General features: G+C 39.5%; 1 protein-coding gene across 1 annotated transcript in view; it reads left to right on the forward strand.

The window, feature by feature from the left end:
* The first annotated feature begins 1976 nt into the window (after positions 1 to 1976).
* coch (coagulation factor C homolog, cochlin (Limulus polyphemus)) overlaps positions 1977 to 27930 on the forward strand; it is a 36749-nt gene continuing 10795 nt past the window's right edge. Inside the window, exons 1-9 of the mRNA XM_067990996.1 lie at positions 1977 to 2062; positions 2689 to 2756; positions 3486 to 3530; positions 3890 to 4046; positions 16880 to 17013; positions 18102 to 18164; positions 22629 to 22691; positions 22776 to 22923; positions 23091 to 23194. Coding sequence (XP_067847097.1) covers positions 2723 to 2756; positions 3486 to 3530; positions 3890 to 4046; positions 16880 to 17013; positions 18102 to 18164; positions 22629 to 22691; positions 22776 to 22923; positions 23091 to 23194 — 748 coding nt within the window. The 5' untranslated portion in view covers positions 1977 to 2062; positions 2689 to 2722. The remainder of the gene's footprint in view (positions 2063 to 2688; positions 2757 to 3485; positions 3531 to 3889; positions 4047 to 16879; positions 17014 to 18101; positions 18165 to 22628; positions 22692 to 22775; positions 22924 to 23090; positions 23195 to 27930) is intronic.

A 27930-nucleotide genomic window follows, 5' to 3' on the forward strand; every position in this document is an offset into this window, starting at 1 on the left:
CATCTACTTTGGCATGAGCACTAAGTTCCGCAAGGATGTGCGAGCTCTCTTCCACTGCTTGAAAGAGAATGATGCAGGCTTTGTGAAACCTGTAAACCGGTTCAATGAGAGGAGGAAACCAGAGCCTGTAAACCAGGCCGACAAGTACCAGGTACCTCAGGATCCTACGGCTAAGATCTCAGGCTGGGGTGCAGAGTTAGAATCTGTTTTAGAAAATACTACACCCAACACCATTGTAACCTCTAACTTGGAAAAGAAACAGACTTCAGGGATGGAAAGTGAATCAGAATACCGTTAATTCTGGACAATTCACATTTCATTCCCAATTTGACTTTAAAACCTGAGAGAAGTATTTATAATCTATGGTATTTTAGGATTTATTAAAAATATTGTATATATTTAATATAGATATTTGTTTTAGATTACAATTCTATGTATTCTTTATCATTTAATTTGGGTGAATGTGACTAATTATCAGTAATACTGTAATTGAAATCAGTCCTTTTACCCATCAAAGCCTTTTCTACAGTAAAAGTGACACTACAGCCTGAAGTCTGGTCCCTTAGGCCGATGGCCATTTTATATTTAACAGTTGAAGGCACAAAAACTGTTAACTATTTTAATTGTTGTTGACTCGATTTAATTTCTCACTTCACCTCTTCGGTTTTCAGAAAGAAAGAGTGTTCTGTGGAAAAGACTGCACAGTCTTGTTTGTTTTTGTATTTTGTTAAAAAATATAAGGTTTTGTGCAAGAGTGGCATTAAATGTAGAGCTTTTCCCCTGTTCACATCTCTGATCAGATGCTTTTGTGTTGTCTCAATAAAGTATTGTTACTAATTGAAACAATTCCAGAAATAAAGTTCAGATGATGATACCGTGTCCTTCCTTCACAATCAGGCCTTTCTTTGTCTGATTATGATTCTGTGAAGTGCCTTGGGATGTTTTTCTACATCAAAGGCACTATATAAATGCAAGTTATTAGGTCATCTTAACTGGGGAGTACATTTACCGTATGTTATTGGGCAGAATGGAAATACAGTTGTTTTTGTTGTTATTGAAATATCTATTAGAAACACAAATGTAAACGGTGGGGGGGGGAGTGATTTCCCTGTCACTAGAATTGGTTTGTCAGCAGTTTTCTCAAAAATTTCTAAACTCGGTGCTACTAAAACCATTACCATTGCTCACCAAGATGCTGGAATGTAATAAATCTGACCAGAAACGGTTCTGGTTCCCAACTATTCAGTGAAACTGCGGTATTTTGTTTTGTTTTGCCTAAGATTCTAAGATCTGATGATTTTGAATTCTGATGATTTTAAGTTCTGGTAAATTTCAATTCTGATGATTTTGAATTCTGATGATTTTCCATTCTGGTGATTTTGAGTTTTGATGATTTTGAGTTCTGATGATTTACAGTTCTGGTGATCTTCAGTTCTGATGATTTTTCAGTTCTGGTGATTTTGAGTTTTGATGATTTTGAGTTCTGATGATTTTCCATTCTGGTGATTTTGAGTTCTGATGATTTACAGTTCTGGTGATCTTCAGTCCTGATGATTTTTCAGTTCTGGTGATTTTGAGTTTTGATGATTTTGAGTTCTGATGATTTTCCATTCTGGTGATTTTGAGTTCTGATGATTTACAGTTCTGGTGATCTTCAGTCCTGATGATTTTTCAGTTCTGATGTTGCTCGGTGATTTGTGCCCACATCTCCGCATTATGATCTGAATCGGACCTGTCGCTGGTAAAATGTCAGCGCAGATTTTCTACCATCTTTACACACCGGCTCAAAAATTATTGCCACTCGATTTAGATCCTTCATATTTGAAAAATACAATTGCCGCCAGAGTGCCAGATATTAAATATGAAAAATCCACTCATTCGCAAAATTGTACATCTGGAACGCCTCGGCGTGACGCAACCAGGCGTATTTAGGTGAATTTGAGAAGTTTGGGCTGAGGCTGAGCTTTGAGACTTTTGCTGACTCCGGCAGCTCTGAAAACCCACCGAGTGAAGCAGAATATCGGTTCGAGCAAGCAGCAGACGGTGGAAGTGCCTTACACCTGTGAGTAAGACTCTTCTGCACAGGGATCTCAACTAGAGAAGAGTGGGAAAGGCTAGATCCAGTATTTGTTTTCAGTTCTTGTTAACAGTCCAGAATCTGTACAGTACACTTCGATCCTGGTCATTAATCTGACTAGACCGTAAATAAACTACAGGATATCGGAGCAATCGTATCGAAGTTAGAACTGATAATACAAATCCAATAGCAAATTGTATCCATTATAATAGAAAATCTGTAACTGTGGAGGCGAATTTCTGATAATTAGATCACAAGAATAAACAAACAGTAAGGTGACTGACATAAAGTGAACTGCGGATCTTTCCCATTCTTTTCATCTGATCTATCACCTAAAATGCAAATAGATAAACCGAGAGATGCCACTTGAGAGCAAAATAAAGCGTTAAATTCTGGATGTGGATCTGTTGCTGGGACAGTTGGAAGGGACTTCATCCCGTTCAATCGCCACGCTCCTGCTTCGCAGAGAATTGTTAACTCCGTTTGAAAATATGATAAATGTTCTTTTTTGAAGGTATTTTTGTTTGAGACATTGTCCTGTACATTTGCTGCATTGATTCTGGAGCAGCTGTCGGTGATATTCACATTGTGTGGTTTGTAATTTACTGCAGGCTCTAGGGCTGGGGAATTCTGGATGCTGACACCATGTCCATTCTCACCACGGCCATTCTCTCTCTCGGTAAGTCCTTCATTTCCATCAACAATTCGGCAAACAAGGGTAATGGTGAACTCGATCAGTCCGGGAGCTGGAGATTCAAACACGTTCAGAGAAGAGGAATAGCTGAGGTCCCCTGAAACTTGACTGACACACCAGAGCGTCCTGGCGACATAGAATAAGACATGGGCTAGGTTAGGGGACGTTGGGTGTGTACACAGTACAATCCAGCCCAAGAAGGAAAGCACCCGGCTTATACCCTGCCCCAGCCGCTCTGCCTTGTCTACAGCGGGTAGATTTAGAACTGGGATAGGGATATGGAAGGGGTGAACAGATAAAGTGATCCTGCTTCAACGGTGGCATCACAGGACCAGGAAAACCAGGAGATGCAAATATCTCCAGAGGAACAATTCTCCCGCGCTGACTCCGGAACCCGGAATTTACAGAGATTTTCACAAAATACCATGGTGTTCTAGTATTTTGTACAGTATACTTTTAATTCAAAGTTGCTTAATTCAAATTATTCCCTCATCCGTCTTTAGTACTAAATTCCCAATTTGATCACATGTTTAGACTACTTAGTTTACATTTTTAAAGTGGAAAAATGACTGGATTATTGGGAATGGACTGTATTTTGTATCATGTTTTACACAAGGTATAATTTCTGATTTCCCTAATGTAGCTCATTCTTGCACTTACGTTTGAAAGTAATACTCTGGAATTACAAAATGTTGTTCGTTTTGATTTGTGCAGGCGTCTTAACATTGACCTCATCGGCAAAGGGAGACCAAGGGGCAGGTACGTTTTGTGAAAAGTAATCATCCTCTGCTTGCTTGCTTTGTTGTATTGGACATGATTCATTTAAAAGACTATTAAAATTCTGTGTATGTAATCAATGTATTTATTGTGGTACAATAGTATGCAGTTATACAGATACCATGCAGATCCTCTGTGAAGTCACAGGTTGTAAATTTATTGTGTGTTGCCTATTCAATGTAAAAGGAACAACTCCTGCCATATTGTAAGGCTGTTAGCATTTTGTGTTAATACATTAGGATTTGAATTTTAATAATGATTGCTTAAGTGACATCTTCAATAGTTCTGCTCCTTTGACGTTCATTGTGAGTTATATTACAGAGTATGCTTTATTCTTCAAGTGCCAGTTTCTATTGACTGTGCCACCAGAGGTGCTCACTACAAGGAGGACCAGGCGGAAGTGCTGTGCCCCCCACATTGCAATCACTCCCAGCTATCAGTCTGGGGATCTGGTGTGTATGCCTCAGTGTCCAGTATCTGCACAGCTGCTGTTCACAGGTGAGATCTTCAAATTAAATTTACTCTTAACGAAACACAACCGTGACCCCAAAACTAATCCCCATGAATGAGATCTAAATGAGAAATGAATATTCACGAGCAATGCGTTAGGAAAACACCTATGGGTCTTGGCACCTTGACAGGTTAACACATACGTATGGAATATCAGAGAGACACATGATAGACCAGAGTGTAGATGGTGTTTGGAAATAATGAGTTTGATTGTCTTTTCCTTTTTATCATGCTTTTGTTCATCTACAGAGAAAAAAAATTAGAGTATATGAACAGCTAGATTTCCAAATAAATCCTACTATTTGCAGACAATGGGGGAGAAATTCAACACATGGCTGTCCATTTTGTGCCTGTAAAAGCGGGCAGCCAGGAGTTGAAAATCGGGGGTGGGGTACGTAGACCACTGCATTATTGCCCAAGGCCCAACTGATGCCATATTCAGACAGGCCTGTAAATGGTTGAACAGCCCACTCGCCTGAAACAGGCGTAAGGCTACTTAACAATGTAAGTTAGGGCCCCACACCAGTTGCAGGACTCTGATGCAAGATTCAGATACACTTGGACAGAGCTTGCCCAGTTGTACGAGGTCTTGAGTGGCTTAACCAGCAGTTCTTAAAGGGACCACTGGCGATGATCTTATAGAGATATATATAAGATAGTAAATGGTATGGAAAAGGTTAATCCAGGATACTACTTTAAACATGGGATTAGGACAAGGAAAGACAGATTCAAACTACTAAAAGGTAACTTCAGATTTTATATCAGGAGGTTCTTCTTCACGCAGAGAGCGATCAACACTTGGAATGGACTTTCAGACAGAGTGGTACAGATGAAAACCTTGGAATTATTTAAGAAACAAATATATGCAGCAATAGGGGGAATGCAGGTTTGTTCTGGATGGATGAATATAATGGGCCAAATGGCCTTCCTTATTTGTAGGTACCCTGTGATCTTGTGATTTTATCCCATTGCAGGCCCTTTGATGCCATGCAACGAACTCAAGCTGTGTAAGTGTGACAGTGAGAGCTGTAGACTACTGCATGACCACTGTCAATACAACCCTGTGACCAATCAGCAGGGAAACATGATTCTAGCAGAGAAAACTCAGTGATGTCACTTTTCCACTTCCCTTATCTCCAAAGATAAAGCATCCAACTGAAAACAGGCAAATCGAATCTAAGTGAAGTGAATTAATTTGATTGGCAGCAGCCCTGAGATTCAAAACCGTATAAGCTTATAATTGGGAGTCCAGTGACCAACAGCTTGAACTATCCTGCACTGCAAAGAGCTTTAAAAGATGTTGACATCATTATCCACCATCCAGCAAGTCTCTAGTATATGAACCACAAGCAAGTCACTGAGAATACTTGAGAACTTTAGATGGATTTACGTTAGGGATAAGCCCCAGCACCACACAATCTATATTTAATACATTATTTAATACATAGAACATTGTAACAATATCTGTTTCCCCGTACACATTTTTTTAAAAATACAAACACGTTCCAAAGTGTACATTTTTACTTCCCCATTGAATTTCAACTAATTAATTGCCTTGGAGAGATCATTAGCAACAATCATTTCCAAATCTCACTCGCCCCCATCCTTCTTGTCCTACAGTGGCTTCCAATCCTCCGAAGCCTCATATTTAAAATTCCCATCCTTGTGCTTAATTCCTTCCATAGCCTCGCCCCTCCCCTTCTCTGTAACCTCCTCCAGCCCTAGAACTCCCACCCCTTGAACTCTGCACTCTTCTGACTCTGGCCTATTGTAAACCTTCCCTTCATTTCCCCACCATTGGTGACTGTATCTTCAGCTACCTAGGTCCACTCTCTGGAATTCCCTCCCTAAACCTCTCTGCCACTCTAACCCTCTCACCTCCTTTAAGACCCTTCTTAAAACCCACCTCTTTGAGCAAGCTTTGTAATCGCCCCTCCGTATCTGACGAACTTTGGTTCAGTGTCTGTTTTTCTTTATGTCTCTGTGAAGCACCTTGGGACATTTTTCTATATTAAAGGTGCTATAAAAAAATGCAAGGTGTTGTTAATTAGGAAAATTAATTTTAAAAAATTATTTTTATTAATGATTATTCCTTAGGCTGCCAACAGGTAGGGAAATTCCAGTCTCTTGTGAGCCAACAATGATTTTAAAGTTTTCACATGTTATGATGCTAAAACAAACCCTAATGTTAAAGTAATAGTGTGACTCAGATGTTAGGTGTCAGGCATTACTGTTGTAACCTAACATTACCAAAACATTTTCAAATGTTTTTTAAATGAACTGTTCTAAAAACTACTGCTCCCTCAGCCATTCTCTCTTCTCTACTCTTCTATATTTACTATTCTAACTTTAAATTTTATAGCATTTATTGTTTAACTAATTGCAGAACATGAAGACTTTACTCAGTTGGGTTCTGTCAATCTCCATAGTTCGCCAAAGGATGTACTTGATAGTAGGCTTGGTCACATAATTGACTGGGCTGAATCTGTGATGTAATCTCATCAATCATCTAAGTTTGGCTTTTCAATTGATTGAGGAACCTGGCTCTAAAATTAATTTTTAACCAATGAAAAACTAACTTCTCTAAACTTGATGTGGAGATGCCGGTGATGGACTGGGGTGTACAAATGTAAGGAATCTTACAACACCAGGTTATAGTCCAACAGTTTTATTTGAAAATCACAAGCTTTCGGAGGCTTTCTCCTTCGTCAGGTGAGTGTTCCTCACTCACCTGACGAAGGAGAAAGCCTCCGAAAGCTTGTGATTTTCAAATAAAACTGTTGGACTATAACCTGGTGTTGTAAGATTCCTTACATTTCTCTAAACTTGATCTCCTTCTCCCCCACCATCCCAAAATTAATGTTTGGAACAGGAAGATAAAAAAGCAATGTAAGTAATGGTTTCAAACTAATTTTTTTAGGGAAAAGATAATAAAATATAGAGCAGGTCGATTAGGTAGAAAACAAAGTAATTTAAATTTATAAAAATAATAGACCGAATGGAGGAATGATGAGCAGAATGAAAGTGTTTTATTTGTTTAAAAAAGGTAACTAAAGTTAGGTTTAAATATTTGATTTAGTTCCATAGGATTAAAATTAAAATAATAAAATGATTCCTAACACTGGAATATCTTTATTACTGCAATATTATAGCAACTGTCCCACAGTATAAGAGAAAAATAGCTTTGCATGTGAAGTCAGTTCATGATTCGCATACAGTAGCGATGTCCATTTTTCAGATTCTTCCCAAAAAATTTATGGTTGATTTAGAAGTAAAACAGGTTGATGTACATTCTGAATATCTGGACAAGAGTATTTAAGAGTAGACTGTGCAGATCAAATCTAAATAATTGTAAGTGGTATACACTGCTAGGTTTGGCTACCCTTTCCAGTCCAGGATAGGATTAGGTGCCAGACGAGGTGTGGCTACTCTCATTTCCCCTTCATGCTGCCCCCTCAACAATCATGGATTCAAATAGATTTTAATCTATAGGAGCTAAGCAAAAGTAACTTGGTATCTGGGATAACTTTGTCAAGGGACGTCCGGATTTATTTCAGAGTGACAGTGCGTGAGCTGAAAACTTGCAAAACCTTCACATCCAGTGAGACAGTGATTTCCCTCAGCCTGTCAGCAGTCTAAGAATAAAATACCCAATCTAACCTTTATTTTTTATTAATTTAATTCAAGTTTCAACAACCTACACAGCTGTTTACATCTGCCTTTTTATCATCCCACTTGGGAATTGGGAGTGGCCTATATATGTTTCAGACAGTAATTTACCACTGACTCCAGACGCAGGTTCTTAGGCCGATCAGGAGACTGAACACCATAATGTACCTAGTTGCATCATTGGAGCACCAATTGAAATTATTACGTTAAAATCAGCTAATATTCAGAAGGCCAAATCAGCCCATTCCCCAACAGGATAACCCATCAGTGATACAGCCAGTTGAGAGAACCAGAAGGACTTATCCTGACAATGGTGCTCCAGGAGTTAAAGATGAATCATGAGTGATAAGAAGTGTTCTGTGTTTTAAATATAAATTGTGTTGGATCTTGAATTTGTTCCTTTAATGGGAACAGATTTGTACAGTGGTGTCTCTTAAAGAGATACATTTGACCATAATTAAACTGTGAACGAAGTCTGGCATTCACTGGGGAACTGTAATCTGATTCCCTCATAACTCCTTCATTCTGTTCCAGTAATTTCCGTTGATATGTTTTAAAAGACAAAGGAGTTAAAGAGAAAATGTAGGATTTAGTAATATCTGTGTCTAGTCTTCTGCTGATTTTTTTTGGTGGTAATCACAGTAAGCTTGCATCGAACTACTAAATTCACTGAAAAATTGATGCAGGCATGAGTGCATTTTGCCGTTGAGACACTTTTGTGTAAATAGACATATCTCAGATTGGCTGAATTTGAAGAGAAAACTGAAATGTTAAATTCAAAGTTGGAATTAGTTAAGGTGCAACACAGAACCTTTTTTTTAGCACTGCAGTGACACAGATTTGCTATATTGCATCCTGCATCTCCTATGCTAAGAATCCCAGCAACATTTTGAAAACAATGGAAACACAGAAAAAACCGTATTGTCTGATTATTTCTGACAAAGCCATTGTAAAGGAGGATTTTCCACACCTCACTCTCCTGCTACTGAATTCCAAATCATAGCAAATATGAAAACACTAGACATGTGGCCATCATGTTACATATACATGTACTGCAGTATCTTCTTAGAGACAATCATCAAATTGAGCAGTAAACTAATACAAATGTAACAATTTAAATTTGATCAAATTACATTGCTGCCTGATTTCAGTGTTAAATAAATCCAGCAGTCTGTTTGTGCCTGCATTTGAAAAGCATTCACACTCCAACACCTTCATCAAGGGAGTCTTGCCAGTTCTTAGCTGGGCCACTGAATGGAGCACTGTAAGGAAACAGAGTGCTCCACTTCAGATAGGATAATAAAGTACAGGGCTCGTGCTGTCTTCCAAATGTTTGCATTTTATCAGCTGACTGCAGGCCACCCTAATCTGAAGAGTGAATAAATCTTTGTATCAGGTATAAATTAAATAGAATTAACTTCAGATGCAGATAACATTGAGCCCTAACTTACTTGATCTACAGTAAGCCATCAATGACGGTAACAAACTACCTTTTTGGCATTACATAGAACTGCAGCAAACTAGAGTTTTGTAGTGGTCTTTGCAATAATCCTATTCTTGTAGAAATCTCTGTATGCTATATAAACATTTCACTTATGTTGCAAAAGAGTTAACTGCCAACTGCTGTAAGTAGTGTTGTTGCTGCTGCTATTGATTCAATTTAACTAAAGGCATTACATTATTGTACAACATCTCATCTTCTCAGGTGAAATGGCAGTACCACCTTATAACCTTAAAACGTTATATGTGCTCCCCGGATGGCCCAATGTGTTGATTCACTGAGTAGTTGAGCAATTCACACTAGATAGGTTCCGATGTGGAGATGCCGGTGATGGACTGGGGTTGACAATTGTAAACAATTTTACAACACCAAGTTATAGTCCAGCAATTTTATTTTAAATTCACAAGCTTTCGGAGATTTTCTCCTTCCGAAGGAGAAAATCTCCGAAAGCTTGTGAATTTAAAATAAAATTGCTGGACTATAACTTGGTGTTGTAAAATTGTTTACAATAGATAGGTTCCAGATTTGAACTCTGGTCAGTGCTGAGTTGGCTAATCACAGCCAGGACAGTGCTGTGGCATTACAATTTAGCTCAGTGTTCCTAGTTTAGAGAAGAGAATGTTTTGCAGGGTTTCTGCTCCTCAACTCACTATCCAGCAACCTTGCACAAAGTGCACATGTGTAGATGTTAGATGATGACAGGATGATGCCCAGCTGCATGGTTTCCATGATTGAATTGCCTGCCAACGCTCAACTTTCTTGGCTCACATAAAAAATGGCCACTTGGTCATCTTTGGTCAGAGGGTATCTGGAGAGAAAGGGAGGCAGAAAATTGGCAGGGAAAAAAATGAAATGCTATAAAATGCCACAAAAATCTAAAATCCAGGAATCAAATGTGAAGAAAGCATCAGTCATACTTTTTTGTGTATTCATAATATTTACATTGTATTTCATTGAAAGGTGCCTTATTCATTCATTGGCAAGAAAATCAGTAACACTGCAATTTTACCATCGTCAATTTATCAATGAAAGCAAAAGACCAGTTCGCAATCGAAACATCATAACCTGTCTTTTCTCTTTACAAATGCTGACTGAGCTGCTGCATATTTCCAGCATTTTCTGTTTTATTTCAGGAAGCAAAACCAATTGGGTTAGAAATATAATAGAGCAACTCTAATAACATCTTTGCTTGTTTCAAAGTAGTCACCAGAGGAATGAGGCTACGATGTAGCCTTATTTTAAAAGTAAATGAATAAATAGAGCATCCTTGTCCTTTGTAATGGATGTTACCATGATAAGTAATTGCTTTTAAACTGATGTTAGTAATGTGGTATGAGTAGAGCTTTTGAGTTAATTAAAGATTTAAGGTGTTTGGCTGATCTGAACTCCTAGGAAGTTTTTGTAACATTGATAACAGCAGTAACTGTGATTAATTTGGATTTCTTTATTTGAACAAGTCTTTGTAATTCAGGAGTAATTATCTAGTTCATTCCTGTCCTTTATATAATCTATTCTTTAATAGATTATTTAATTATTTTGTTTAATATTTATTTTATTTACTACATATCTGCTTTTATATAAATGAACTGATTGAATTCCCAAATGCTGCAGTGTCATCTGCAGCAATGGAGAATCATAAGTTTAAAAAGATCAGTTTTCATTTTAAATATTGAACTTATGAAAGCAGCTACGGGTGAAAACTATGTTACTGCTATAGTGTGTTGACATTATTTTTCTTCAGGGCCCTCTTTCCAATTAACAGTTTACTGCAAATGTGTCTGTGGAAAAAAACCTATCATTTTCAAACATGTAGTGACACCATTGTATGCACTTGTATGTAGATCTGCATTATACTAAATAACAATTAAAGAAGGAAATAGAATGATAGTTTGGGTAGTGTACCACACAATCTCAAGATGGTTTCCTGAATTGGAGGAGTTATTGTGGTGCGGCTTTATTTCACACTATTTCATATATAATAGATACACTTCTCCATTTTGCTATTTGGAAGAGAGTTTTTTCAAATAGTGGCTGAGGCATTCTGCATGTTATATGTAAGAAGGTCACTGATTGCTTGTATACTGCAGAATTTTACATCAGTAAATTAACAAATTATTTATGTCACTGCCCTCCACTGTAGAAATGGACAATACTGCTGCTAAGATTTTCTGCATATTGAGTTAATTTTGGATATCTTTAGTAATAAGGTACGTGTGGTAAAAAAAATTACATTGGAGTTTTATTTTTGTTTTTTAAACTCTGGATTTGATTCAGTATCTCTTTACATTGCAGCATTTGCTGTTAGTTAGACACGCCCTTGCACTTTTAGATTTTTAAAATTTTTGCGCGGCAAGTTGCTGAAAGTGTGAGCTGATAACGGTGCAGTGAGGGAAACAGGGCATCTGGCATCTGAGTGAACAGGGGCAACCAACAGGGTATCTCTTTAACCAATCAGATTAAAGGATTGGGAAATTAACAGCGCAAGGACTGAGAAGGAAGTGTAAATTAGAGTGGGTGAATTCAATGTCAAATCAGGTACAGGAAGAGAAATAAAGAGAGGGACAGAAAGATTGGATTAAGAGAGAGAGCAAAAAGAGGCGGAAAGGAAAAGTTAAAAAAACATTTAAATTTTACATTTTACATTTTTGAAATCTCCAACAATTAAAACCTGAAGGAATGAAGCACCCCACTTGTAATAATTAATTTTCAGTGCCAGTGAGGTTGACTGGCAGTAATTAACAATTATCACATCATTAATAGGGTACTTAGACTGGAATGGAAAAGACTTAACTTTCTGTAATGAGTTTAGTTCGTATCTACCACTTAAATAAAGCAGCTTCATGCCATTCAGTGCATTTCAATGGTGAGCCTGACAGCGAGATGCTGTTTTTGCGAAGCTAATGGCAGAACGGCACAGCTCGGACAGCAACTTTTGGATTTTTGAGTTTAATCGTGCATCTGCCCCTCGCCTGAAGTTGCTGTACCATTTGTGCATAATTAACAGCAATCTCCATTAGCCTCACCATTATTTTGACAGCAAATTATGGCCCAATATTAACCAATACTTTTAGCTGTTTTTTGTATTTATACTTTAAATACCTTTGCTCGAACAATATGTGCTGAAGGGAACGGAGTTTGAGTGTGGGAAGATAATTGAATTGATTTACATAATTGAAGAAACAAACTCAAACATGATAATTCAGTTCTATCCCTCAAGCTGATTGTGGGGGGGGCTGGTGGGGGAAATTTTCACTTCAAGCAGTTTTCAGGCAGTCAGTGGGTGGGCCTGCCTGCTGCCTAATCACGTGAGCGGAAGGCCTGACCAATTTGACGGTTGAGCCTAATTTGGATCTCTTTGGTAGCCCGCCCAATTGAGGGATGGGATTTCCATTGGTCCCAGTACAAATTTAAAGGATGAAAGCAAGTCTTAGAGGGCTGTCATTTCACCCATTGCAAATTGTGGTTGGTGCAGGGGTTTCTTCGCAGCAGCATGTCAAAGGCAAGAATCCCCCAGGTTGAATGACACAGCAGTGGACATCCTAGTGGAGCAGGTGAGGGCACGCATGCAGGTTGTCTTCCCCTTAGATGGCATTTGGGTCCCTAAACAGACCCAGCAGCAAGCCTGGAGGGAGGTGACTGAAATAGTAAATGCCTGGACCATCATCTCAAGGACATGGGTTCAGTGCCACAAGAGGTTCAACAACCTGATCAGGACAGCAAGTGTGAGATTGATGTCTTGCTGTCTCTACCTCTATTACACCTTCCCCCCCACCCTCAACACTCTCAACTCTTCTCTCCCTCACTCCACATGATTCTCCTCCAGTCATATCAGGTCACTGCACCATCTCTCCTTCTTGTTACAATCACACACTCACCTGCTGCTGATGTCCTCACAACAGGTCGTCTGGTCATAACTGGAAGGCCTTTCACTCATCTGCTAACTGCTTACACATTTTTCACTGAAGCCACTCTCTTGCACATGACCACCTCCCCATCCTTCTCACAACTTGCTGCTTCTCCCACACTACATGGAGATGCCTCACACAGCTGTACAATATTTTACAAGAACCACACACCAACTCACTCCAACTCTTTCTGCAGGTCAAGCTGCCTCACAACAAGAGGGAGAAGACCAGCAAATGGGTGGTGAGTTGGGGGGAAGCAGCCTCCATCCAGGGAGAAACTGACCCCTTACCCTCTCCCCTTTATCTAAACTCTTCCCATCATTGGACCCTGCAAGAAAAAACTTGGAGGGGGATAACACTCATCACTCACGCCATCCCTCCCAAGCACCAGCATAGAATTGTCACTTCGTTTGGGATAGATAGTGAGCTAGAGGGGGATGCACAGAGCACAAGTGAGCAGAGGCTAGTGGAAAGGGTATCCCAGAAGATGGCTCGCAGGAGGGCAAGCCTGGGTCCTAGTTCTGCTGAGGAGGTCAGAGCTGCCGAGTTCAGAGACCCAGCCTACAAAAAGGAAACTGCTTGATATGCACCATCGATTATTGGAGGTATTGGGAAACCTGTCTATCAGCTGCCGCAGCATGTCTGAGGATCAAATTGCAGCTTGTGCATCATTCTGGCCAGTGACATTAGCGCTCTGCAGTTTAGTATGGTGCATGTGGTCACCTCTGTGGACACTGTAACCAAGCTCCCTGCACGAGAACCTGTGTTACCAGCTCTTGCAGCTTTGATTGAAGCTTAAATTGGTGCCATTCAGGTTCTGAGCTCCACCATCTCTACCTTCTTCAAAAGGATGGTGGACTCCAAGAATAGGGGCTTCAACCACGACTCAGATCTCCTATAGTCTGCTCTCCCCCAGATCAGTGTGAGTGATGAGCCGTAGTCCCATGGGGGATGCAGTGGCTCAATGGGAGTGGTACATGTAGGCCCCCTCTCATGATGACAGCATATCTGCTGCCTTGCCATCCCCTCAACCAATGCCTGGTTAAGGGTAACTGATAGGGGAGATAGAGAGAAACTATTTCTGTTGGTTGGGGAGTCTAAGACTAGGGGACATAGCCTAAAAATTAGAGCCACGACTTTCAGGAGTGAAGTTAGGAAACACGCAAAGGCTGGTAGAAGTTTGGAACTCTCTTCCACAAACGGCAGTTGATGCTAACTCAATTGTTAATTTTAAATCTGAGATTGATAGATTTTTGTTAACCAAAGGTAATAAGGGATATGAGGTAAGGTGGGTAAATGGAGTTAGGTCACAGATCAGCCATGATCTTATTGAATGGTGGAACAGGCTCGAGGGTCTAAATGGTCTACTCCTGTTCCTATGTTCCCATGTTCTGATGTCATGGTGCAAGAAAGTCAGCTGGGCCAGACTGCCCCGACAGTAGCCAAGACTGCCTGCAGCTAGGTCCTCACGGCTCTGAGCTCCTAGAGTTTTGTCAACCACAAACATCTCAAGGGTCCTCATCTGAGTGTCAGCCTTCCACCGCCCATGCTCAAGCCACTAGAGGAGCACCTTGTAGGAGCAGTAGATTAGGCAATAAATCACTTAAGAAAACCACTATGGGCTAAAACTTGGGTGATATATCTTGTGATATGGCCAGAGGCAGCACATCAGGTGAAGCAAGTGAGGCACTGCCTCACCTAGAATGATCACAGACAGGCAGTGGATATTGTGTGTGAGTTTCCTATTGATTTGACCAAGGTGTGCTTGATGGAATAGTTACTTTCTCTTTACCTGGTCAATTCCAGTAAGCATTTGCATCAGAGGATCCGCAGTTGCATTACATTATTGATAGGCTGCCTCACTCCTCTTTTGAATGTGTTTATAATGGCCAGGTCTTTTTTTTAGGGCAACATTGGGAAGAACGAGTTCGAGAAAAGGAGTTAGCTATGCCAAAGTGATTATTGGCTTCGTCTCCTCCCATCTGTTTATTGGTTCCTCTCTTACTCTGTCTCTTTTCTCTCTAATTCTTTTCAATGACCTTTCTCTTACAGTGAAAAACTGCAATTGACAAGAAAATAAAACACATTGCGCATGTACGAAGGGCTAGTTGCCCTTGGATTTCTATTGGAAAAGTACCTTGCCATGAGGTACTGGGGACAAAGATTTGAATTTGATCTGTATTGAAGTTCCTGTTATCATAGCAGTGGTCTCTAGGTGTCGCTCTAATGCATTGTTTTCTGAACGTGTAATAATAATTCCTATTATAGGTTTGTTTAAGGTTTGAGAATTGGAACTTAGCCTTGGAGGAGGAAAGAAAAACATAATAAACCCATTGCCAATATGATAGTTCAATAGACTATATGGTGTGAAGCATTAAATAGATGAGACAAATAATCAGAGTCAAAATGAAAATTTAACAGTACTTTGCAAGGACAATTTCAAGCATTCTGTGGTGAGTTATATGAAATTCTGTTCAGCTTTGTGATTTCTGCAATAATACATACATGAAACTTAAGATAATTTTATTCAGATTGTATGACAACAGTAGGAATAATTTTTGTTTGGATCCTGATATTTTAGATAATGCAGGTATGACTGTAGAAAAGACCAAGCTGAACAGAACTAAATATATAAATCATGTCATAATTCATGTGAGATTGGGCTTAGAAAGTTAGAAGAAAAACTTTTCTATATTTTTATTTTTCTTCTATTTTCCTGTTATTCTTGTTATTCTCCTGACATGAGGTCAACAGGACGGAGGTTCAAACAGGCAAAATACAAATTTAGGATTGATGTTAGAAAGTTCTTCACGTAAAGAGCAAATAAACTTGCAGGTTGTGCAGTGGAGGTAAAAACCTTGGAGTCGTTTAAGAGACAGTTGTACCTTAATGGGAGGATTCCAGGTTTTCCTGGATGGGATGAACTAATGGCCTTCCTCATCCTTATTTATTTTGAAGGAAAGAGGGTTGAAGAGATATGGAAACAGGGTGGGTAAATATGATTAAAACTATTTGCTCAGGTGGAGGGTAAAGGCCAACATGGCCTGTTTCTGTGTTGTAAATTCTATGTCTTTCCTTTCTTCTGGCAAATTCACGTCTCCATTCACTTCAATGGATCGAACACTATTGATTTTAGAAAACTAAAAGCAAGTACAGCAAAAATAAGCTTAAAAATCTAAATTAATCAGCACTTTTATAAACACTAAAAATTGAAATTCTCTTCATTGTAAATTTTCAATGTGTTTTTATTTCATTGGCTTCTCCAAAAATTCTAGTTGTTTGTAATTTTTTCATAGTCTTTGGGATTTCTCTAAAACTGATAGTCAGCTATCCACGAGTGTTCCATATTGTAACCATACAAAGTGTATACCTTTGGCAGTACAACAAATAAAAGTCAATATTGAGTGAAATATTATTATTCATGCTAATATTATAACCAACAGATGTTCTCAGTGATATTCTTTAATCAGACACAGGGCATGTGCTGTTTTGTACCACCTGGGTTTTATTTCAGTTTCATTACATTGCAATTAAATTAAAGAAAGAACGTGCATTTATATGGGCGTTTCAATGACCTCAGGCTGTCCCAAAGGGCTTCACAGCCAACGAAACATTTTTGAAGTGTCTTCACTATTGTGATGTAGGGAAACACAGCAGCCAATTTACGCATTAGGAACAAGAACCGTTCCCAAATTAAAATGCTAACTATCTTTCCCCCATTGTCTTTTTTTTGTGGTTTATTTCAGCGGTGTGATTGACACCTTGGGAGGAGTGGTTCATTTTCAGAAACTACCCGGACAAGAAAATTATCAGGCTTCCTCTGCAAATGGGATACGATCTCTACCACTTCCTCGATGGATCGGTTCCTTTTCAGTTTCCAGTGGGTGGTGCTTTATTCTTCTCAAGAATTTCAAATAGTAAATAAACAAATGGGGGTGAAATTCCCGTTGTAAGTAAAAATGAGACGATCGAATGCTTGCTTTCTCCTTAATTGACGGCCTGCTAACGAAATCGCATGTTTTTCAATGTGAGTTTTCCTAGAATGCGTTTTTGTTAGCAAGTCATTAAATGTGGAGAAAAACAGCCCATTATTTCTTTAACAAGGAATTTTACCTAGGACTTATGTAGTTTAGCAAAGTTTAAACTCCAGAGGTACGCTTACAACAAGTTGAGCAATGTGATATCACCAGTGAAAAGGTATCTAATTACTTAGTAATATCTATCTATAGGATTGATTAAGGTATTATGGAATAAATTTGTCTTATGTAGGTTTTTATAAAAGTTGCATTGGAAAAACTATTCTGATTAATTTACTAACAAAGACCAGTCTGAAGAATATTAATCACCAAATCAGGCATGCTAGCTTGTAAACTATTTGGAATAATGTTTTTTTAATGAACTTTGTTTCGTAAACACACCAGCTGATCTTCTGTGGCAATGCTTACAGGAATCATTAAAACAAAATGGAATTGAGTAGACATCATCAGCTGACTAAATCGAGGCTTACGTTTGTCCAGGGGCTGAGGCCTTGACTTTGCCTCGACCTGCAACTGAGTCAAAATTCCAGCTGGAAGTTGAATTTTTAAATGTGTACATTTTAAATATTTCAATGTTATTTCAGTCTGTTTATTTAAATTTTCAGTTATTACTTTTAAATGGTTGGAGTTGTTTAAACTTACATAAAATGTAATGCCTGCTTTCTGTGTTTGTTGAGAACCTGATTGGTCCTTGCTAATCACAGGATTAACATATAGTTAGCACTATTTGGTCCCAGCTTACCACATAACCATATGTGGTTAGCATGAACCAATCAAAAGGCAATAAATAGCCCTACAACCCCACTTGCATTCAGACACAAAAATATAAACATAGATTTTTAGACAAGGCAAATATATTCCACACAAACGGAAAACTGTTCCTCGTAGTTGTGCAATTTGACTGAAATGTTAACTTTAATTTCTTCTGCAGAAGTTGAGAGGAAAGCACTTGAAGTATCTGGACAGCCAAGAGCAACAGTCGTTCCAACTCCTGGTCTGTATTGCTTAACTGGAAATCCCAGAATACTTTATGTTGTCTAATCAGATTGGCAATATCAATTCCACTTTAACACATAATATAAATTGATCTCATCCAGTATTCTAATCATAGAGGGGTTTTTTTTCTATTTTGAGTGGATAATTTTTTTTAAAATTTAGTATCAAGTCATCTAAAATCCTTGTTTCTTTTGATATTTGATCACTTTTTTCAATAGCCATTTTGACTTTTATAACATCTGCTGCAGGGTGTCATTGAAATGATTGATAAAATTTAGAGAAACAAAACCAGAAGCATTTTCTGCAGTATGATTTATTCGAGACTTTGTAGTTGCAGTTTTAAACATTCTTAAATGGTTAAATTGTTACGGTCTGAACTTTCTCCTGACACTTTTACTCATGTAAACATTTAGACAACAGTTTCCATAAGCAGATGGAGTCTGCTATGAACTGAATCTTGCGTCTTTATTCTCTGCCATATTTGGTTTACCTACTCTAGGTCTAACAATTAACCCCAAATTAAAATTGCTTAAACTCCAAACAAAATTGTTCATTGGAAAATGTTTAGGATGCCTATTATGTTCTCCTGTCACCTCAGACAGTGGAAAATATCACACCATCCGACTGCTGTGATGTAGACCAAAACTACAGTCTAGATTTATTCACAGATAAAAATAATATACAGAAGGAAGAAGATACAGGCAATCATACTATACTGTACAATAACCAAAACTGGGTTGACTGTTTCGAACAACACATCTGTAGTTTTTACAGCTTCTCTTGGCAAACTCTTGTGATTGTGATGTGATATATATCTATATCTATCTATCTATCTATCTATCTATCTATCTGTCACATTTTGGGATTTTTGATTAATTTTTATTCACGGAAAGGATTTGGGGATTCAATTATGTTTAAGGGCTGGGTTTTAAAACAAAGTGAATTCACACAAGTTTAAAAAGAAAACCACAGGCTGCAGGCATTGACGATGTGGTTTGAAGCCAGGTGGGCCAGTTTGTGGAATTCACAACTGATGCAGTGAGGATGTGCTCCCTTAAGAATTTCTTTGCCCTTTAAGTTAATAGCTATTTTGCACTGCAGATTAATTTAATAGGGGAAGTCACCCATGCAAGGAAAAGTTATGCAATTGATGGAGTGCACCCTTCTAGTTGTTATCTGTGATACACTTTAGTCAGCCACCATTCAGAAATAATTACTGTGAGAAATACAGTACATGGCTGTCCTTGTGTGATTGTGCTGTATTTGCCCAGAAGTAAATGCAAGAGCGTTTCCTCAATAGAAATTCTCACAAGCACAAATATGCAATAATGGCTGGAAATTATCAACTTGTTTGTAGTTTCTACGTTTCTTAAATCAGTTTTCTATATTCCTATTAAAAAATGGAAAAAATCTAATTGTAGTGATCTGACTAGATTAGCATTTTAATCTAATATGATCTGTAGTCCTCTATCTCTTTACCTTATGCTAATCTTGCAAAGCGCATTATCTTTTGACGTTACTAACACAAAAACATTGACTGACAGGAAAAGACCCTCTGGTCCATCTAGCCTGTCCCACACACATTGTGATACCATGGGCACCACAATATATACACTCCCCACCCCACCTGAAGCCACGTAATCTCCTGGAAGAGGCAAAAAAACAGATTAAAAACCCAGGCCAATTTGGGGGGGAAAAAGTTTCTGGGAAATTCCTCTCCGACCTTTAGACAATCGAAACTAATGCAGGAAATCACTCTGGTTCTGATAATTCTATGCATTGCCTACCGATGTCCTACTGGGTCTGGCTCTCGTTTGAAGCGTATTGGCGTCCACCACCTGGCAGCCTGTTCCAGAGGTCCACTATTCTCTAGGAAACGAACCACCTCCTGACATCTAACCTAGATCTGGCCTTATACAATTTAAAATTATGACCCCTGGTCCTCCCTAACAAACTGTGAACTTGAACACAATCTATTCCCTACACCCCCTAAGTCTACACTTCTCTAAGTGTAGAGTCCCAGTACTTTTAGCCTATCTTGATAACCAAGATGCTTCAAGCTGAGAATTAATGTAGTGGCCCTCCTTTGCACCCTTACCAAAGCCTCAATATCACCCACCATGTGAGGAGACCAAAACTGGATACAGTGTTCCTACTGAGGCCTGACCAAGGCCTTGTACAAGGACAAAATAAAGTGCTTTATCTTAAAGTCAATTGTCCTATAAATGCACCCCAACACCCTATTCGCTCTAGCTATCGCTTTATGGCATTGGTCATGAACCTTTAGTGATCTGTGCACCAGAACGCTCAATTCTCTTTCTCTACCTGCTTCAAAGCTTTTCCCTGAAGGGTGTGAGTATGTTCAGCAGTCACCCTGCCCACATGCATAACACTGCACTTTTCCAAATTAAACATCATTTGCCAGTCCTGAGCCCAGTCCCCCAACACATCAAGATCCTCCTGAAGCAGTTGGGCATCGTCTACAGTCCTGACGCTCGTACAGATCTTGGTATCATCTGCAAATTTGCAGAACGTACCCCCAACACTTACATCTAGGTCATTAATAAAAATAGTAAAGAGCAACAGTCCCATCAACGATTCCTGCGGGACACCACTGGTGAGTAGTCTTCAAACAGAATCAAATCCATCTGCAACTACTTTCTGCCTATGGCCTTCCAGCCAGTTCTCAATCCAGCTCAATATATTACCACTGATACCATAGGCTTCGATCTTGTAAAGAAGCCTCCGGTGCACATTAGTGCAAAACAAGCATATGCAGGATGAAAGTTAATAGTTTACAGGAAAACTTAACATTTCTGTACCAGTTTCAATATTAACCAATTTAATGAGACGTAAAAAAGACTTGTTGACAATCACTGTTATCTGTCTATAAAAATATTTGTTGGTTTTAAAAACATTTTTGTGTTGATTGTATTTTGAACTTCGAGCCTTGCTCTGCCTCGAATGCTTAGGGCTGTAATGCCTAAATCATGGGTGACTAGCAATTCCACTAACACAGCTAGTTCTAAATCAGAATATTTCTGTTATCAATTGGCTTTTCCCACTAGTCATTTGCTGCAAATTAGAATCAGGATTGCAATACTTGAGTCGGAATAATGGTAGTTATCACCAGACTCCTTGGTGCTTTACTTACCTTCTAGAGCCATCGGATCTAAGGAACATGAGCATCAACTAAAATATCCACCTTTTTTCTCTGAATTGCCTCAACAATAAGAATAAAGAGGCAAAGGTGGTTGGAAAAACTGGTATAATATAGACTTCTCAAGAAGGCTTAGCCCTACTTGTAATTGCTGGGAACTTTAGTGTCTTAAAAAGCCTTTGCTTAGTCTTCAACATTCCATTATTGCAGATAAAAAAAACATCTTTTACTCCTGGGCCAAGTACAGTACAAAGCTATGCACACTAATGAACTGGATGAGAATGGCCTACTCCACATCAGATCCACCATTCACAAATCAGAGACTTGTTAGGCTGTCACTCCTCTGCAAGACTTGCGATCAGAGCAGAAGTTTCTGGCACTTCAGCTGGACCTCTTAATTGATCCCAGGATCTCTGTAACTGTTGCAGCTACGTTTTGACATTCTGCATCTATCCAAAAAGTCTATTTTGGATTCCAGCAGTGAAGTTTCACACTTCTGGCTCTGGAACTCTCTCCCACACAGTGTCATCATTTGAAACTATGTTCCTCATATGTGGAACACTAAGTTTTTCCAAAGCTTTCAGGGCCAAAGTTGCTGGAGCTTGCATTGTGCTATGGGGAATAAGTTGTCCATTGTTATCCCAATACAATGCTTTCAGTGTCCCAGCAATGCAGGGCAATCTCTCAAGATATCTGACTTTATTACAATTGTTTCAGTCTGCACCCTGTTTCCAAGTACCTAACATACAAAATGTACTAGCACACAGAGCTTTTCAAAAGGCATTTCACTCATGGCAAAACTGCACTGTCCCACAATTGTCTTTATTTAATTTTGAAATACCTGATCAAAAAGTCTTCATCCAATTCTGTATAATTGAGGATATATGATACCACAACTGACAGTCAAACTTTAATTACTGAGATAGAGGAAGACAAAGTGGATTGGAGGGGGTTTTGGAAGAGGTTTATTTTGCGGAGTACTTCTGAATAATTTTAATATAATGAAAATGTGAAATATTTAGGAAATACACATGAATGCAATACACAGATGGCTCATCTTTGTTGTGTAGTACTGATAAATGTTTGTTCAGCATTATGGCAGACAAATACTGTAACAGACAAATGAGCACTAAATGTGGGTACTTTGCACGACTAATAAATTTTCTGAAAAAAATCTCCCATATTTAAGAAGGCCATTTTCCCCCTTAATTTCAGCAAGATATTGTAATAGATTCCTCATGCATGCATATAATGTATAAAAAGTGTAATTCAACAATATTTTCTATTATTGAAATATTTTAGCACGAACTACAAAGAAAAAAGCTGCAAAAACTGGGAAAAAGAATTCAAAACCGGTAAACAAAGGTAAGGGTCCCTCCACACCCGATGCTTTTTTTTAAGAGGTATTTATCCAACAGATTGAAAAGTCATTCTTTCTTCAACCCACAGAGTGCAAAGCTGATATCGCCTTCTTGCTCGATGGAAGCTGGAATCTTGGTAAACGCAGATTTAACTTGCAGAAGAATTTTGTTATTAGAGTCACCAATTTGCTTGGCATCGGACCACAGGGACCACTTGTTGGCATTGTACAAGTCAGGTAAACGATGTGGGAAAAGATAGGCAAAGATTTAGAAAAGAAATTTGCACAGAGTCAGACTTGACCAACGTTTGTAGCCAGTCAGTGAAAATGCAAGTACCTGCATTGGTATAAAAAGAATGACAATGATGGTGTTTTAAGTTGTGCTTTATGTGTTATTTATGCAGTGAAAGTCCTAAAACTGAGTTCACCCTGAAAGACTTTACTAATTCAAAAGATGTCGTCAGTGCCATCAAAAATGTGACATACAGAGGAGGCAACACCAATGTTGGTGAGTGACACATTCTCATAATAATGTCCTTATTAGCATTATTCCCACTTCTTATGCACTTTTAATTTTGGGAATTTTGTACTTTCCCTGTTATAAAGTCTGCTTCATTCACTCTGCTCTCCAACAGTTGATCAAGATGCCAATTTGGAATCAAACATTGCCCCAAAAAAACAATCAGCACAGGGAAAAACCCTAGGAACTAAATAATATTACTTCTCCCTTCCTGTAGGTAATACACATTCCCTAAACAAGATAGCATACAATTCTCATTGTGCCATTTCTGTAACCAACAGTTACAAAGTGCAAGTCTTATCTCCACCTGGTATTTCCTCTGGATATCGAACTTTAAGAGGGAGCACACCATGTGCATGATTCCAGGGGAGAACCACATCTTATCGCCCCTTGATGGAGTGCATTGGTAAACCACTGTACTGCACCTCTTGACCTGTACGCTTTATGTTTATGAGGCTTGGAAAGTGATTTTCTTTTAGGAGGCCTTAGTTTGTCTGATTTTTACATTTTCTGGTGTGGGTAAATAGATATCCTGTGTTGTGGTTTGTTCTAGAGCACAAATAACTAATTTCCTGGTTACCAATAGAGAGTGAGAAGTCTTCACTAATCACATTAAATCTGCAAATTTTCCAGACAGTTATACACAGACTCATTGCCAAGCCAGATATGATGGGGGTTTTATTGGATAACCCCCGAAAACAGGCCCGGGGATCGTGGTGCATGATTAACCCGCGCCCGGTCGTTGACATTTGTGTGTGATTTACCTCATTGCTGCGTGCAGTCTGCGTTATCTGCGCTGTTGAGTGGCTGCTCATCAGCAGGAGGCCCAGGTATCGCGAGTGGCTAGCACCACTTAAAGGCAGCCTGCACCTCTTAAAGGGAAGGTGTATTCTGGCTGCAGGAAGTGGTGGAAGTCAATTGGGAAATGAATTTGTGCTGCAATATAGTGCAGCACAGAGATGATGGGATCTCTGGAATTTTTAATGAACAATAACTGGGCTACTCAACGTTTGCGGGACTCTGATATTTGCAAAGTATAAGATACGAGTCCGCACGGAGTCTGAACGGAGATCAGACATCGCAGACGTAAAACGCAGATGCAGGTCCCGTCCCAATGTTTACAAACTGTGGAGTTATGTTAAAACATTGAATAAAGGTTGAGCACTACTAAATCCCACATCCTCCAATCTGCACGCCAGGCCCCATCAATCTGTCGATCTAAGTTTGCACCGGGCCTGCGAGAGAGCGTGCACTAAGGTTGTCTGATGATACACAAGAGGCCTTGGTGTAAGAGGTGGACAGAAGGAGGAGCATCCTACAATCATGGGGGAGGGGGGGGGGGTGGTGACAAGAGGCCCTCCAGACATGCTGCCAAGGCAGCGGGAGGCAGAAGGGGACAAAGTCAATGCCAGGCGCAAAGCACCATGGTCATGGATACAGTACAGGAAGAAGTTCAGTGCTGTGACACGAGTGGTCAAGGTGAGTGAGGTCAACTGTCAAGTGGCGTCTCCTACCAACTGCACCACTAGCCGCATCCACTGCTCCACGCACTACACCGCCCATCACCCACATACCAACAAACTCTTTCACTCAACTCTTCCAATCAGATGCTTCCTCTCACCCTCACACATTACCACTGTTGCAAGCAGCACACCTACAACTCACAGCTCACACACACTGGCAGCTATTCATCCATGACAGCCACATCACCCAAACATCTTGCAGGACACTCACCGATACACGTCCTGCTTTCTTCCAGGAGAAGATGATGCATAACAGGAGGCAGCAAGTGGCAGTGGCTCCATGGAACATGAACCTGCTGTCCTCTCTCAGGATGACAGCATTCCTGTCCCTCCCCTGCCACTCCGTCAGTGCCCTTTCTGTTGCCTGTCAGCTCGCCAGCCCACTCCCTGTAGGCTATTGAAACTTTATTATAGGAAGATCGGAACAGGAGTAGTCCATTTAGCCCCTTGAACCTGTTCCGCCATTCAATGAGATCATGGTTGATCTCTGACCTAACTCCATATTCCTTAATACCTTTGGTTGACAAAAATCTATCAATCTCAGATTTAAATTTAGCAATTGAGCTAGTATCAATTGCCGTTTGCGGAAGAGAGTTCCAAATTTCTACCACCCTTTGTGTGTAGAAATGTTTTCTAATCTCACTCCTGAAAGGTCTGGCTTTAATTTTTAGACTGTGTCCCCAACCAGCAGAAATAGTTTCTCTCTATCCACCCTATCCGTTCCCCTTAATATCTTATAAACTTCGATCAGATCACCCCTTAACCTTCGAAACTCCAGAGAATACAACCCCAATTTGTGTAATCTCTCCTCGTAACTTAACCCTTGAAGTCTGGGTATCATTCTAGTAAACCTGCACTGCACTCCCTCCAAAGCCAATAGATCCTTCCGAAGGTGCAGTGCCCAGAACTGCTCACAGTACTCCAGGTGCAGTCCAACCAGGGTTTTGTATAGCTGCAGCATAACTTCTGCCCCTTTGTACTCTAGTCCTCCAGATATAAAGGTCAGCATTCCATTAGCCTTCTTTTTGTTTATTTTCTGCACCTGTTCATGACACTTCAATGATCTATGTACCTGAACCCCTAAGTCCCTTTGGACATCCACTGTTTTTAACTTTTTACCATTTAGAAAGTACCCTGTTCTATCCTTTTTTGATCCAAAGTGGATGACCTCACATTTGTCCACATTGAATTCCATTTGCCACAGTTTTGCCCATTCACCTAATCTATCAATATCGCTTTGTAATTTTATGTTTTCATCTACAATGCTTACAATGCCACCAATCTTTGTGTCATCGGCAAACCTAGATATGAGACTTACTATGCCTTCATCTAAGTCGTTAATAAATATTGTGAATAATTGAGGCCCCCACACAGATCCCTGCGGGACCCCACTAGTCACATCCTGCCAATGTGAGTACCTACCCATTATCCCTACTCTCTGTCGCCTTTCGCTCAGCCAACTTCCTAACTAAGTCCGTACTTTTCCCTCGATTCCATGGACTTCTATCTTAGCTAACAGTCTCTTATGTGGGACCTTATCAAATGCCTTCTGGAAGTCCATATAAATAATATCCATTGACATTCCCCTGTCCACTACTTTAGTCACCTCTTCAAAAAATTCAATCAGGTTAGTCAGACACGACCTACCTTTCACAAATCCATGCTGGCTCTCTCTGATTAACTGAAAATTCACCCTGTTCAGTCACCCTATCTTAATTATAGACTCCAGCATTATCCCCACAGCAGATGTTCGGCTAACTGATATATAATTCCCTGGTTTCCCTCTCTCTCCTTTCTTAAAAAGCAGAGTGACGTGCAATTTTCCAATCCAGAGGGACAGTTCCTGAATCTAGAGAACTTTGAAAGATTATAGTTAGGGCATCTGCAATGTGCTCACCTACTTCCTTTAAAACCCTGGGATGGAAACCATCTGGTCCTGGGGATTTGTCACTCTTTAGTGCAATTATTTTTTTCATTACTTTTGCTTTACTTATATTAATTTTATCGAGTCCCTGTCCCCGATTCAGTATTAGTTTTCTTGGGATTTCCGGCATGCTATCCTCTTTTTCTACTGTAAATACTGACGCAAAGTAATTGTTCAACATGTCTTCCATTTCCCCATTGTCAATGACAATATCCCCACTTTCCGTTTTTAAGGGGCCAACACTGCTCCTGACCACCCTCTTTTTCCTAATATAACTATAAAAGTTCTTCATATTGGTTTTGATATCCCTTGCAAGTTTCTTTTCATACTCTCTTTTTGTAGCCCTCAGTATCTGTTTTGTGACCCTTTGTTGATCTTTGTATCTTTCCCATTTGCCAGGATCTGTGCCATTTTTTGCCTTTTTGTATGCCCTTTCCTTATGTCTTATACTGTCCCTTACCTCTTTAGTTGTCCATGGCTGTTTTTTTTGGCAAGTAGAGTTCTTGCCCCTCAGGGGTATAAACCGATTCTGTATCACGTTAAATGTTTCTTTAAACATTTCCCACTGATAATCAGTCGTTTTGCCCATTAACAGATTTGCCCAGTTTACTGTGGACAGTCTCTGTCTCATCCCATTGAAGTCGGCCTTACCCAAGTCTAGAATCTTAGCAGCTGACTCACTTTTTTCCCTTTCAAACACTACATTGAACTCGATCATGTTATCGCTATTGGATAGATGTTCACGCACAGTTAAGCTGTTAACTAAATCTGGTTCATTACTCATTACTAAATCTAGTATGGCTTGCCCCCTTGCCTCCAGGACATACTGCTGTAGAAAACTATCCCGAACACACTCAAGAAATTCACTACCTTTCTGACAGTTGCTAGTCTGCTTTTCCCAATCTACGTGAAGGTTAAAGTCCCCCATTAAGACCACTATGCCTTTCTTACACGCTTGTCTAATCTCTGCATTTATACAATCTAGCACTTCAGAGCTGCTGCCAGGCGTCCTATACACAACTCCCACGATAGTCTTAGATCCTTTCCTATTTCTCAATTCAACCCATAAGGTCTCTGTTGGCTGCTTACCTCTCGTTATATCCTCCTTTATCATTGAAGTGATTTCATCTCTAATCACTAAGGCTACTCCTCCCCCTCTTTCATTTTCCCTATCTCTCCTGTAGACCTTATAACCTGGTATATTTAGTTGACCATCCTGCAGCCATGTCTCAGTGATAGCTATCGTGTCATACTCTCCAATTTGAATTTGAACCTGT

This window comes from Heptranchias perlo, chromosome 10 (assembly GCF_035084215.1).
Source record: "Heptranchias perlo isolate sHepPer1 chromosome 10, sHepPer1.hap1, whole genome shotgun sequence".
In the NCBI taxonomy this organism is placed as follows: domain Eukaryota; kingdom Metazoa; phylum Chordata; class Chondrichthyes; order Hexanchiformes; family Hexanchidae; genus Heptranchias; species Heptranchias perlo.